At 40.7% G+C, this 14,880-nt stretch overlaps 1 protein-coding gene across 1 annotated transcript in view; it reads left to right on the top strand.

The window, feature by feature from the left end:
• The window catches only part of RASSF6 (Ras association domain family member 6), a 48,353-nt gene that overhangs the window by 19,191 nt on the left and 14,282 nt on the right, over positions 1-14,880 (top strand). Inside the window, exons 3-4 of the mRNA XM_047090388.1 lie at positions 7,675-7,753; positions 11,920-12,059. Of these exons, the coding sequence (XP_046946344.1) occupies positions 7,675-7,753; positions 11,920-12,059 (219 nt within the window). The remainder of the gene's footprint in view (positions 1-7,674; positions 7,754-11,919; positions 12,060-14,880) is intronic.

Below are 14,880 nucleotides of genomic sequence, written 5' to 3'. Positions count from 1 at the left end.
TCCACAAACTGCTCGGGCTGCCCATAAGGGTTCAGCTGCTGCAAGTGACAGCAGAGAACAAGGTCTGACACGGAGGCAGCTCCTCGCAGCTGCCAACTAGAATATAGTAGGTTGTGAATTTTTTTTTAAATCTTTTTCATAAAAATCTTTGGAAGCCAAACCATAGAGGAAAAGGGAATAGATAAGTATCTTCCCTCGTCTGAGGCTGTTGGAAAACACGCCAGTGTGTTAATATATCAAAGACTGAGATTTACCCTTATGAAGGGATTCTCTCAAAAATCCGCTATCAGATCTGGAGCACATTCCTGTTTCCTTCAGAAGCACTGGTATTTGAACAAATGGCACAGTCCTTTGCCTCTCCCTTCTTATCCCCTCTTTTATGTCTTATCAACGCCCAGTGGCATTGTTCTGAGTAGCTAAAGCCCCTGTCTTCAAGGGTAGAGTTTTCATCCTCAAGAAAACACTTTGGGCATTTTTCTTTGTTTTGTTATCTACCAACTAGCCATCACTTCCAGTTTCTTTTTAATACTATGAAATTACGCCTTAATCTTTAACCCTTTTGCCCTTAGCTGAGTCCTAGGGGTTGAGGACCCGAGAGAAACTGACACGTCTATCCACTAATGGCTCCAGGGACATTTTTTACAGGCGTCATCAGGAAAAGATGAATGCCCACAAAATATAAAAGCCACAATATGGCCAAAAGCAGCGAGGGGGAGTGTGGTGGAGGAGAGGCAGGTCTGGCTGTACTATCGTATTGATTAGATTACTAGTGGAGCTCACGAAACTCCCAGGCCCTTTTTATTGTGGGTTGTCAGCACTGAAGAGGGAGTTAGGTCTTAGGATAGAACTGTTTGGGAGAACAAAGCAAACAAGTCCGGGGCACCATCATCCTGACCGCCAGCAACAATTACTGATATTTTAGCAGAATTACTAAAAATGTTAGGAGCCCTTCCTTTTCAAAAAGAGCAGCCTCCTCAAAGGAAGCCGGGAGAGGCAGACAAATTCAGAGGTCCCTGATCAGTGAGGGTTTGCATTTTTCCTGCAGTCAAATCAAAACAGCCCTCCTTCCTCTTCCCAACTTCTCTCTTTTCAAACTGTGGAATCCAATCCCTTCATTTGCAATGGAAATGTGAATAACCTACTTTGCCAGCTGAGGAAGGTCTCTATGCAAAGGTGGAAAGGTAGTCTTCTTTCTTCATTGAGCCAGGAGCTGAGGCTAAAGGCAAAAAAAAGACCCAGAGCTGTAGCCGCTTATAGAACAGTTGCAGAAGTTTGCGATTTGAATTCCAGGATTCAAGTTGACAGTAATGAAGGATAAAGCGGGTTAAGAGAATTCTGCTTCTGCTTGCAGACATCATGCAGACATCAGTAACATGGAATGATGGGTTGTCTTGGCATAGGACTTAATGATAAGTCTCCATTTATTCTTTTCTGTTGTCCTCCTGTTTCCTGGTTCCACCTTTCCAAAAACATACAGGAGCTTATATATATATATATATATATATACACACACATATATATGTATACATTAAAAAAATTATACATACATTAAAAATAATAATACATACATTAAAAAATTATATATATATACATGTTTTAAATGTTTTAAATGTTTATTTATTTTTTGAGAGAGAGACAGACAGAGTACAGGCAGGGGGCGGGGCAAAGAGAGAGAGGGAAACAGAATCTGAAGCAGGATCCAAACTCTGAGCTGTCGGCACAGAGCCCGACACGGGGCTCGAACTCACAACCCCCGAGATCATAACCTGAGCCGAAGTTGGACACTTAACAAACTGAGTCACTCAGTTGCCCCTATTTTATATTTCTGTTGGAAGTAAAATTATGACAACATTATAAATGCATTATGCACTTATTATATGAAATTTGGAAACTATACAGAACTATGACCCATAAAATAAGTCACAATCTTTTTTCCCAGAAAAATGGTCAATTTGTTACCTTTCCATGCTTAATTCATAACTATTTTATTAAAAACATATTAAGTTTTAAATTCAGTTTTGTAACCTAACATGAAATTGTTGATCTCATTGCTAGAATTTAACATTATGAACAAAATCCATGTGTGTTATGGGGAAAACTAAATGTGTAAGGCAGCAAGTTAGCATTTTTATTCTGCCTAAATTTTTCAACTCTTTGAAGATATTCTTTCAAATGATTTAGGCTCCTGTCCTTAAACATGGAAATATGCACAGCAGGATGTTGTTTCTAATACTGCTGTCACAATGCATTTCAGGGTCGGCCGGATTTGGAGCCTGGACACTTTTCAACAAGTCTCCAGGAGGCAGAAGTAACACAAAGTCAGGAAGCTCAGCCGTGGCCAAATATGCCTTTGGTGGCTGAGTTGGGTTGTATTTTTCTCTGGTTTAGTTTGTGTCATGTGTAGCCTCTGAAGTCTGTGTTGGGTTACATTGTACAACAGTGTTTCTCATTTGCCTTTATCGGGTCCAAATAGTCAGAATCACTTAGCAAAGAGGGAGCCAGGGTTTTTGGTTGCCAGGAAAGGGATCGAATATCCACTTAATTACATTGCAAATCATTACTGAAACTAGAGAGAGAATTCTATTGCCACTAATATTTGACATCCATTCTGTCTATGGATGCAGGGCGTAACTCCGTTCCATCCGTCCTGCTGTCCCACGTCCATGAATATTACACTTTTATAAGATCAAATAAAAATGGTTTCTTCCGGCCAGCTCAGTAGCATGATAAGATTGAGGAGCTCATTTCTTGCAAAGTCCATTATTCATGGCAGACGTCACTATGTGGGTAATTCCCATCTGCTGAGCAGCTGCAGTTCGGGCCACAAAGTACAAAGTTCACCTAAGCATTTTACAGTGAATTCTGGATCCGCTATTGCTCATAAAACCAACCTGGGAGCCTTAAAGGAACAGGAGCCTGGGGCCCTCCTATGCATTGTTCCCCTGCACCTGTCACCCCTGTATCACGTCTCTCCTGCCTGGCACTCTTCACGAGCTGCAGTGAATAATTCTGGGTGTCCACCAGCAACTATCAAGATGTGATTTCTGCCCAGCCAGCACACGGTGCCAGCTTCCGTCTTGGGAAGCTTATGATCCTATGTCTTCATGTAGGTTGGAAGTCCAGTTTATACGGAAGTTTTCCATTCCTCAGTTTTGTAAAAACACTAATCCATATTATTTACTGTGAGGTTTAAAAAAAACACACACCTTGGGGCGCCTGGGTGGCTCAGTCGGTTAGGCGGCCAACTTCAGCTCAGGTCATGATCTCGCGGTCGGTGAGTTCGAGCCCCGCATCGGGCTCTGTGCTGACCGCTCAGAGCCTGGAGCCTGTTTCAGATTCTGCGTCTCCCTCTCTCTGACCCTCCCCCATTCATTCTCTGTCTCTCTCTGTCTCAAAAAAATAAATAAACGTTAAAAAAAATTAAAAAAAAAACCAACACACACACACCTTGTTATATATTATGATGCGGTATTTCATGTTCCAAAAAACCAAGCTCTCGGAAAGTCATTGTTTTAGGTATCAAACATAAACTGTATAGGCTATTCGATGTTTGTTTCTTGGGTATCTCTGTGACTTCTAAATATCACAGAATTGTAAACTGAGAAGATTGCATGTGGAATCTATTTCTTGCCACCCATTTTATAGCTTTGTTAGGGCGGCTGAATAGTTGCTAAGTGGTCTGATCTAGGCTGGGTGGGGAGCTTTTTTGCCAGCTGAGAGGAAAAGGTACACAGATGCCTGTTTCCTTTTTTGATGGGGGAAGGAAGGTCCATATGTGACATGTAAATGGACCCAGAAAACTCTATTATAATTACCATTGACAAGGCACAGAGTGTATTAAATCCCTGTCCCCTTTCCTGACTAGGGACTGCCTAGATAGCGCTTTAGTGATTAGATGTCCTAAATCATGTATAGGTCCCATCTAGACTTCAGACCCTTCTGTACATGCGGAAGGAACACTTGACCCCATTTCCATAGAACACAGCCTTGTTCTTGCACCTCTGCCCCAGTACTGTTTGCCAATAGTCCCAAACATCTTTCTGTTTCCATCTTGTCCTGAAATCTGTCTTCTGTAAGTTCCCTGGTGGCCCTTATCATCATGTCTTTCTTTTGCCTAGAACCTTCCGTAGCTGCCCCCTGCTGGCAGGGTGAATGTTAAGCTTCTTAAAATGGCTCACGAGGTTCCTGCCTGCTTCTTCAGCTATTCAATGCTCACCACTCCCCATTTACATGTTCTACCCTTAGAATCCCGGCACTCTGAGCTTCCTCCACAAAAACTGTGGAAATAGCTACATGTCCTCGTGAAAGGTATTTTTGCCTGGTAAGCTCCTCACACGCTTCATGTTTCATCCCTCCCTTCCGAAGTTCACTGTAGGAAGCATCTATCCTTGAAGCTCTCACCCATCCTCAGAATAAGAATGAAACCCCTCGATGGAGCTCACACGGTGACTATATGACTGTATGAGAGAATGACCGTTCACTGTTGGAAGACACAGCTTGAATCAGTCTGCAGATACAAGTGATCGACTTGACAATAACTTCTTAAGCCCTTGTGCCTTCAGTGCCAACGCGTAAGATCACAATGTTGCAGGCTGGGTTTCATTACTACCAGCGTTCTATTAGACCCGCTGTTCCATCAGATGAGCAAAAGAATCATCTTCAAAAGTTCCTCTGGGAAGGGATATACAAATCAAATGTAATGGTGCTTTAATATTTGCAATGTATTCACTTTTGCTATAGTTGTTTACATAACTTGTGAGGTTTTGTGTTCGTTTGTTTGTTTTTTGTCTAATTCTTCACTTTATCCCAGAATCCTTCAAAGTCTCGTTAATATTCGGTCAGAATGATCCTGCCTATGGTAAGAAAAATATGGATGACTTCTGTGGTGTTCAGCAACAGCCTATGTTATACTTAGGGAGGGGTGGAGGTTGGCTGACCCTCTCTGTAAAGGGCCAGATAATAAATATTTTAGGCTTTGTGGGTCATATGGTTTCTGTCACAACTATTCAACTCTGCATTTATAGCAGGAATGCAGCCACAGACAAGAAGCAAGCAAATCAGCGTGACTACATTATAATAAAACTTTATTTATAAAAACAGACAAGCTAGGACCACAGTTTGCTGACTTCCTGGGTCATCTGGAGACTTATTTCTGTAGAGGAAGATTTAGTCAGGTTCTGTTCAGGTACAGAAACATTTTCCAAGTGGCTTGTTCCCTGAGAATATCTTTCTAATTATACATGATTCTTAGGTAAATACTTTGAAGGATATTTGTACCATATCCTATTATGCAATTTTATCAGAAACAGAAGCTGAGGGAATAAGATTATATAAAAATTCATTTGCCTTAATAACAACCCTCACAGCTCAGCATATCAGGAATTGCATCTCAAGTGAACCAGAAATTTCTATATGCTGCCCTAGCACTCAATAATGAGAGCTATAAAAAGTGTTCATGCTCCTCACCAGTACAATAATTTTTAGGAGATATCCCACAGTAATGACTCCAAGGGAATGAATCCCTTGTGTGTGCAATGATATTTAGAACAGAAATATTCATTAATGTTGAAATTCTAAAGTAACTCAGTTGGAAATGGAACCATAGCATGGAGGAATTCTGTAGAACTTTTTTTTTATGTGGCAACTGAAGTGTATTGAACCTTGAAAATCTGTGTATTAAAGTTACAAAGTGAGGGGCGCCTAGGTGGCTCAGTTGGTTGAGTGTCCAACTTTGGCTCAGGTCATGATCTCCCTGTTCGTGAGTTTGAGCCCGTTGGGGGCTGTCAGAGCCTGGAGCCTGCTTCAGATTCTGTCTCCCTCTCTGTCTGCCCCTCCCCTGCTCACACTCTGTCTCTCTCAAAATAAATAAACGTTAAAAAAATTTTTTTAATAAAATAAAATTGCAAAGTCAGATGGAAAGAGTATGTCTACATGATATCAAGCATAAAAATCAATATACATGAATTCTGTCATTCAGCATTTAATAAATCTTTATTGAATAAGAGCCTACTCTGATCAAGTCTCTGTTCTAGCACTGGGAAGACAGTAATGAATAAAATAGACCAAAATTGCTGCCCTCATGGAGCCAATATTCTCATGGGAGGGAAACAGATATTGAAGATCGAAGGAATTTTAACAAATGATATATTTGGAAATTTAATATGAGATTTCCCACCCCATCCCCCATAAAACTGTTTATGTAAAGATGTTTTTCCCCCTTTATTTGGCATGTTTCCATTTTTAGGAATAAGAATTTCTCTGATCATTTCATTCAACCAGTGTTCATAGAGTTCTTACTATGTGCCAAACACTCTTCCAGGCACATGGAACATAGTGCAAACAAAATATACAAACACACCTATTCTCGTGGAGCTGCGGTCCGGTGAGAGAGACCAAATATAAGACACATAAGTAAAATACGTGTAAGGTTAGATGGTGACTAAGGAGCAGAGATAAGAAAGCAGGATAAGAATGTTGGGAGAAGGCAAATCTTTAGATCAAGTGGTCAGGAAGGACTCCTTGTAAAAAGGACTTCTGAGTAAAAGGTTAAAGAAAATGTGCTAACAGTGTGACAGTGGGGGTAGGGGAGGGGAGCTCATTCTAGACAGGGGGACGAGCAAGTGCAAAGGTCCTGAGGTGAGAATGTGTCTGACATATTCAAGGAATATTAGAGTCCAGTGGCTAGAGAGTGTAGTGAGTGAAGGAAAGAATAGTCGGAAATGGATCAAAGGGAAACAGAAGACCAAATCACATCTGGCCTTTTAAGTCACCAGAAGGCTGTTGGCTTTTACTCTGAATAATGAAAAGATAATTGGAGAGGGGCACCTGGGTGACTCAGTCGGTTGAATGTCCAGCTCTTGATTTCAACTCAGGTCATGATCTCACAGTTTGTGTGTTCAAGTCCCACATCAGGCTCTGTGCTGACAGTGAGGAGCCTGCTTGGGATTCTCTCTCTCTCTCTCTCTGCCCATCCTCAGCTCTCACTGTCTCTCAAAATAAATAAATAATCTTAAAAACATTTTTTAAAAGATACTGGAGAGTTTTGAGCCAAGGAGAGATGATCATGTTTGCACCAAAATAATACCTACTGTTACAACAGACTACAGAATCAGGGAGGCTTTTAGGAGACTGTTGCAGTAATCCAGGGATGAGAAGATGGCTTGGACCAGTAGGTTAGGTAGGGTAAGGATCTTAGGCTGTGGTGGCAGGGGAGAGGAGAGAAGAGTGTCAGGAACCAGTATTCCCACGAGACCAGCTGCCTCACAGGAAAAGTAACTCGGGAGCAGCGACCATTCCTGAACTGTGACTATACCGCTGGTGGGAAACACAATGTCAGGCACATACTAGGTGCTTAATGTAGGCTGCTTAAATGTTGCAAAACCAAAAAGAAATGTGAAATCAAATCTCTATTTTATGGCTGTCTCCTGTCAACCAACAGTCTTCTCACCACTTTCCCCTCATTTTCCCTCCTTTGGTGATTTATTTGTGAATTAGCCCCTCCAGCATTTGTCGATGTCCCAAGAAGACTTCCATTTTCAATGACTTGCATTAAGGTAAAACCACAGAACAGTAAGGATTCCATTGAGCCATTTCTATCTCATACCTTTGCGAGCTGAATATTATTGCCTTTTACTGTCCAAGGGCATGAGTATAACCAAATGTAACTTTTTTTAGGGAACAACTCAACTCTTTATTGAAGACCTATAACATTTTTTATGAGAACCAGAAAAACCTGCATATTTTATGTGGACAGGTAAGCCCATGAAACTAATGCAAAATACAGTTTAATTCACAGAAAGAAATTCCATAGAGGTTGTATAAAGGACTCAGGGTGGGTTGGAGTCTATAATCTAGCAGCACAAGTGGTCTGGAAAAACAGGTGAATCTTTGACTGGATCATGACTTTTGTATTTAGACTCTATCACCAAATCCCAGTCCTGGGACATGTGACCTTTTAAGCAGCTTTGGGGACAGGAAAAGCATTTAAAAATCATTTTAATGACCTGTTTACTTTCTAGTTTTAAAACAGTGTATGAATAGGTTTTAAACAGCAGTTCCACTAGAAAGCTATTATAATACTTTCTTGCAAATGTGCCAGAACAGATAGAGAAGGTGGTGTTATCCCTTGGTGACATCATTTGTAATGGAGAGAGTATCTTCAGTCCATACCCATGGGGGAATGCTCGAATAAATACGACACAGGCTGTAACATAGTTTGATTTTGTTGTTAAGATGAATCAGATTCCAATGACTGTGTACTATGGTATAATAACAAATTTTAAAATGTGAAAGAAACACTTCAGAAAAGTCCCGAATCTAGAAAGTATTTTTAGGAGTGCAAACTGGCCTTAGACTTTTCCTTTCTTCCTTTTCTTCTCCTTCTTTGAATGCTTCGTTCTCCACAGATCTCTCCACTTATCCTTGCATTCTAATGGGACTCGCTTCACATCATTACAGTATCTTCCTGGCCGTAAGGAACATTGGAATTTTGTACCTCCTATTAAAATCTTCACATTTGATGGTACAACATTGAGTTTAGGCCACTGTGATTTGGCTTAAAATTGCAGTTGAACACAGAGAAACTTACTAGCCACTCTGGCCTTTACTAGTGAAGTTAAATGATTTAGTTTGATTGAATATTTCAGTTACCTTCCCATACGTAATAGAAAAAGGAAATAACTAATCTCTTTACAAAGAAATGGGCCTAATTTTAAATTATTTCAATATCATCCTATATCTTAGATCTCTAATCTATATCATTGTGAAGATAATTTAAGAAAAAATCCAAACTTTAAAAAAATGACTATTTATATTTTAGTTCAAGTTTCTACAAAGTTCACGATGTGAAGAAGTTTGTTTCCTTGAGGAAAATGTTCGAATTTTGATGTTATGAACATATAATGTGAGGCATGTTCTTCCCAATTCTGCAAATCAGTGTTCAATTTACCATACAAAAGTCATTTATTTTTTTTTAAATTACGTGAAGTAAAGTCCACAGTGAGACTGTCAGATTGCTTAACCTTTCCAGCTTTACCCACTGGTCAATGAAGTGAGAGTCCAGAATTCTCAAAGCATTCTGACTGAATTTCAATAATAGACACCGTTAAAGGGGGCAATATGGAGGACGACATAAAGCTTTCTTAATCTCTGGTTAATTAAGCAAATATTGATTGACTACCATGTGCCAGACACTGTTGTAAAAGCTGCAGATAAAGCAATGAAGAAATGGGACATAATATCCTGCCTCGATGCTTCTTATTCTAGAGCACACCGACAAGAAACGAAATATGTAGTATATCAAATGGTAATAAGGGCCAGGGACAACAGCAAAGCAGGGACGAGAGCTCAGGGATCTAAGTGGGGAAGGGGAAGAGGAGCATTTGACCAGAGACTCTGAAAGATGTGAAGAAGCAAACCTTGCAGAAGCCTCTGGGACGCACATTCGGGCAGAGACAGCAGCCCCAACAAGGGGCCGGAGCTGAGCTAGTGTCGTTGAAGTACAGCAGGGAAGCCAGTGCAGCAGAAAGCTTGTGGGAATGGGGATTTAGTAGACGATGCAGCTAGAGAGATAACTGCGGAGGAAAGCACCAGAGTGTATGGGTCTTTAGATCATTGTGAAGATCGTAGCATGTACTTGGAATGAGATGGAAAGCCACTGGGGAGTTTTGGGCAGAACAGTGACATTATCTGAAAGGATTCACTTTACAAGAATCTCTCTAGCTATGGGGAAGCTTGGGCCTTTCATATGAAAGGCCAAGAGAAGAATGAGAAAGAAAATTCCTGCAGTAATCCAGGCAAACAATGAAATGGCATGGACCGGAACCATGGTAGTGGATACAGTGAGTATAGTAGTCACGTTAGGGATATATTTTCAAGGTGGAGCTCATAGGATTTGCTACTGCATCAGATGTTGAGTACAAAAGAAAGATTAAAGGTGACTCTAAAATTCCTGGCCTGAGCAACTGGAAGGATAAGGCTGCTATTTACCCAGATGGGAACAGAATGACTTGGAGAGGAAAATATTCATGGGAGAAAGATCAAGAGTTAATTAGGAGCATCTTAAGTTTGATGTCAGGAAGGCAGTCAGACGATTGGAGTTTAGGGGGAAGGTATGGGCTAGAAATATAAAGTTGGAAGCTATTAGTTTAGAGATGGCATATAAGGATCTTAGAGACTGCCAAGGATACGGGTATAGATCTAGAAGAGAAGAAGCCTAAGGATTTAGACAATGAGATTAAATTAGTGTAAACAACCCTTCGGTGACATATTTAGTTCATCTATAAAGAGATGCTTTGTGAAATTAAAAAAAATATTCTTGTATTCCTGGGACACCTGGGTGGCTCAGTCGGTTGAACATCTGACTCTTGATTTCAGCTCAGGTCATGATCTCACAGTTGTGAGATCAAGCCCCACATCGGGCTGGGCGCTGTGCATGGAACCTGCTTAAGATTCTCTCTTTCCCTCTGCTCCTCCCCTGCTCGTGGGCTCACGTGCACTCTTCCTCTCTGTCTCAAAAAGAAATATTCTGATATTCCTTACATGAGAAAACCTAACGTTGTCTGATAACAGTTGGAGTGTTTCTTCTTGAAAGCAAGAATGCGATCATCTCAGAAGAGCAGTTATTCTGTGAATTTTTGATGTAGGGGATCAGTTGAAGTATAATTAAACAAAGAAGGGATGCTATACATCGGTAACTAAAAGTAGGACCCGCATCATGTGCTGCCATTTCAAAGACCAAATTATGTTTGGTTCAAAACAACTGATGGGTATCCTGACCTCTCAGTAATCTGAAATGTGAACTCAAAAGCGGGAGAAAGGGCATAACTTTGTTTCAGGAGTGACTCTGAAGTTAGTTTATCAGCCCAAGAAATAATAAGCAACAACATTTATGAAGCGCTTATTAAATATCAGGTCCTATGAGTTAGGGACTATAATGATGTCCATTCTTCAGAAGCAGCAGGCTTAACTGTGTTCAGCATCTTGTCTAAGGTCACCCAGTGAGGAAGTGACAGAGCCCAGGTTCAAACACAGGTCTATCCATTTCCAGAGCCTGGAGTGTTCATTACACTCTCAAATAACAAGTCCTTTACATTTTCTGAGAATTGATTTTTCATAAGAACAGTAGTTATTGGATGTTATAGTAATTATTGGATGGTTGGAATGTGATTATTCTTGGTTTCTGTATTTTTTGAAACCATTTTTTATGTTATCATTTCTGTAATGATAACATTACTTTAATAGCAGAAAGACTTTTACATATACAAGCGAAAAATAGATTAGAAAATATATTCTATGCGACTATGCTTTGGCATTAATATTTACACCCACAGAATAAGTAAGTGTTCACAGTCCGTGTTTGCATGGAATTTCCTTCTTTTGTTACATTTCCAACTTAAAAATTAGTCAAATGCTATTGATTTTTTCAAATATGTAATTTCTGTTATACATTTTACACTGTTTTTCATACATTTCTAACTCATTCTGCATAATAATTTCGTGAGTTAAAAATTTCCTGTTCAGAAATGAGCAAATAGCCACTAAATCTCTGAAGAGCTATTCTTCTGATTTCTAGTTTAGTATAGTTTTCAATTCTGCTTTAATTTTACGTTGAATAGAATTAACCTTCTACCTCATTGAAGAATCCTCCAGTTCAGAAAGCATTTTAACATGCTCTGCCCTCTGGTGGGCATGTCATTACCATTATGACTTTACTGGTTAGAGCTGTTTTCAAAAATAAAAGAATGTTTCCAAAATTGAATTATTTTGAGGATAAATTGAAAAGCCAAACAACCCTATCGGGGAATTTCTTTTTATCTATTAAAATGGCTTATAGACTTGATCTCTCCATTTTCAGTTAAAAGATTAACCTTCTATAAATAACACAAAAACAATGTTTGAGATGATTGGTTTCTTCTGCAGACAGAAGATGGCAAACTAATTGTTGAAGGAATGTTGGACATTTTCTGGGGAGTAAAACGGCCTATACAGCTAAAAATACAAGATGAAAAACAAATCCCTTCTTTTACTAGGTTGAAATCACCAGATGTCTTTCCCAAAAGGTAAGCTATCTTTCACTTTTTTTTTTTTAATGTTTATTTATTTTTGAGAGAGAGAGAAAGAGAGAGACAGAGTACGAACGGGTGGGGGGGGTGCGCAGAGAGAAAGGGAGGCACACAATCCGAAGCAGGCTCCAGGCTCTGAGCTGTCAGCACAGAGCCCGACGCGGAACTCAAACTCACAAACAGCGAGATCATGACCTAAGCTGAAGTCAGACGCTTAACCGACGTAGCCACCCAGGCACCCCTATCTTTCACATTTTAACTCCTTAGAAGATCATCCTCATATTGACTTACATTTATTGTGTGCACTCTTAAAGATGGGAGCTCTAAAGCTTCTAACACCATCTCATTTAATCCCCAGCAATTCTGTGAAGTAGGTGTTCAGAACCCAAAGCTCTAAGGGTTTAGGTAGTTTGTGCAAGATGTCCAATTACCATGTAGCAGGACTGGGCTGGACCTCAGGTCTACCTCTCTGCTGTGTTGTTTCTCTCCTGGAAGATTTCATTCCTTCGTTAGAAAAGACAAATTTCATTAGCCCGTTAGCCTGGCCTTGTCACCAAAAGGGGAGATAAAATTTAAATTTCTCTTTTCCTTGGAACAGAGGGCTCTTCCTGCTTTCTAGAAAGGAGATTTAATTATGCTCCACCTGATTGTCCTGATCTTGTTCAACAGGGCACAACAAAGTGCAGTTGGAGCTCAGTAACAATGTGAGACCGTTCTCTGTGTGGGTTTATGCAACTGTACCTTGAATACATTAAGTTGGGCTGATTTTTTTCATTATCCTTTGCAATTTTTATAAAAATAAATACTCTGAGAAGGACTCGTGCATGTAATTTTTTTTCTTTTTTTCTTCCTTCCTCCCCACTTTCCCTCCTTTTTAATCCTTAACTTTCTGACTCCTCCCCCTGTTGTGCGTCTGTGGGAGGACCAAGCCTTCTCTCCCATCCTGCCATCTATAACTGGATGGGCTGGGGTTCTAGGAAGAGAGGATGGAAAGAGAGCTGCCAGGACCTTTCCCTCAATCTGATCTTGGGCTATAAGCAAGGAAAACCAAGGATCACCTTGAGGGAAGCCCCACTTTTTCTCTGGATGCCCCGCTATGATTTGCACCTTGCCAATGTTCTCAAACATCCAGCAGTTCTGAACATTTCCTAATTCCCTACACATGCCATGCAGTCTCTTACTTTCCTGACTCCTGGAAAGTTTACTTGCATTTCAACATCGTTTGCCTGACTCCCCTCTCTCAGTCCTAGGAGACTCTGGTCAGGTAACACATTCTCCAGAAAGCCTTTTTCTGACCCTTCAGTCTCTCCTAGGTGCACTGGCAATTTTTCAAAACACACCGTTAATTGTGTTTTTATGCACCCACCTCGTGCTCTAGCCTGTGAGCTTTTTCATGGTACGGAGCATGCCTTATTCGTCTGTTATTGGGGTGCGTAGCAGTGTGCCTGGAATGAAGAGAGTCGAAATACAAAATTGAATAAAGCCCCCATGATCCTGGTAGTTACATCACCTCTGCTCTGTTGTGAAAACTGCCTCTGTCTACCACTTCCGACTAGTCTCCCATCCAGGCTAAGGGCTGCCCATGGGCAAAAGGTCCAGTATTTGTGGAAGAGCGGAAGGGGGACCACAGACTTGGGCAGCCTAATGCAGCCCTGCAACCCTCCCCTTCAGGTCCTAGGTGACCGATGGGGCTGATGATTCTAAGTGACTAGGAGCATCCTTTAAAAGGAGAAATTACCCCTGGGCTCTGCTTTTAGATAACTGCACAAGAAATGAATTTGGCAAAATTAGCTATCATTAGTCATATTGCCGAAAAACTCATTGCAAAGTTCTCTGAGCAGCCGGCTGCTTTTGATGCAATTTAATTATTTGAGTCATGAAAACTTAATAAGTATGGCACATTAAGGGAAGATGTCAAGGAGATACAGTAAGGTACTCGTATTATCACATTGTCTTTTTTTTTTTTAAATAGCTACCCCCAAGATATTTTTAATTTTTTCAAATTAAAATTCAAAACACTTGTTCCTAAAAATCCTCACTGTGGGGAAAAGTTTCAAGAGACCAGGTAGACAAAGTGATATTGATGCCTGTCCATACACTGTGGCAGATTAAAAGTTAATATTTTCACGATGTGCCTTCCATGGACACCAACTGCGGTTTTCATTGTTTATCATCACATTGCTGTGAACCAAAGAGGAATTACCTCCCTTAGTTTAAAGTTGAGAAAGAATTCCTTAGAAAACTTTGCTTGCCCTTTACCACAGTAATGAAACTTACCAGGAGAACATATGAAGTGAAGGGCACACTTGTGGTGTATCAGATCTTTCTGGAGGTTGAGAATTATCAGAAAGAGATCCTACTCCTCTCACACTCAAAAGCAAGATTAGATTCAGTCACGATTCATTAGCCAAGAATCCTCCATGGGAAGTAGCTGAACACTCAGCGGGAAGGTGCATATAATTTGGAGTGGCTGTTCCTTGGCCTCTGTTCCCTAGTGGGGTGCAAAACCACCTAAGGTCCTGTCTTTGTTTCAGTCTGGTCCTAGACACCTTCACTCTGGTTGCCATCCTTAAGGGTAGCATTCATTTAAATTCTGAGCCTTGAATGAAATCATATAAAGAAAGGGACTAGGGGCACCTGGGTGGCCCAGTAGCTTAAGTGTCCAGCTCTTGATTTTGGCTTCAGGTATGATCCCAAGTATGGTGGGATTGAGCCCTGCATCAGGCTCTGCACTGACAGGGTGGAGCCTGCCTGGGATTCTCTCTCTCTCTTTCTCTCTCTGCCCCTCCCATGTGTGCACATGTGGTTGCTCTCTCTC

The sequence above is a fragment of the Lynx rufus genome, unplaced genomic scaffold, assembly GCF_022079265.1.
Source record: "Lynx rufus isolate CCGP_SWC_20201006 ecotype Redwood Valley unplaced genomic scaffold, mLynRuf1.p SCAF_3, whole genome shotgun sequence".
Lineage (NCBI taxonomy): Eukaryota > Metazoa > Chordata > Mammalia > Carnivora > Felidae > Lynx > Lynx rufus.
This window is presented reverse-complemented; position numbering and strand designations above follow the sequence as displayed.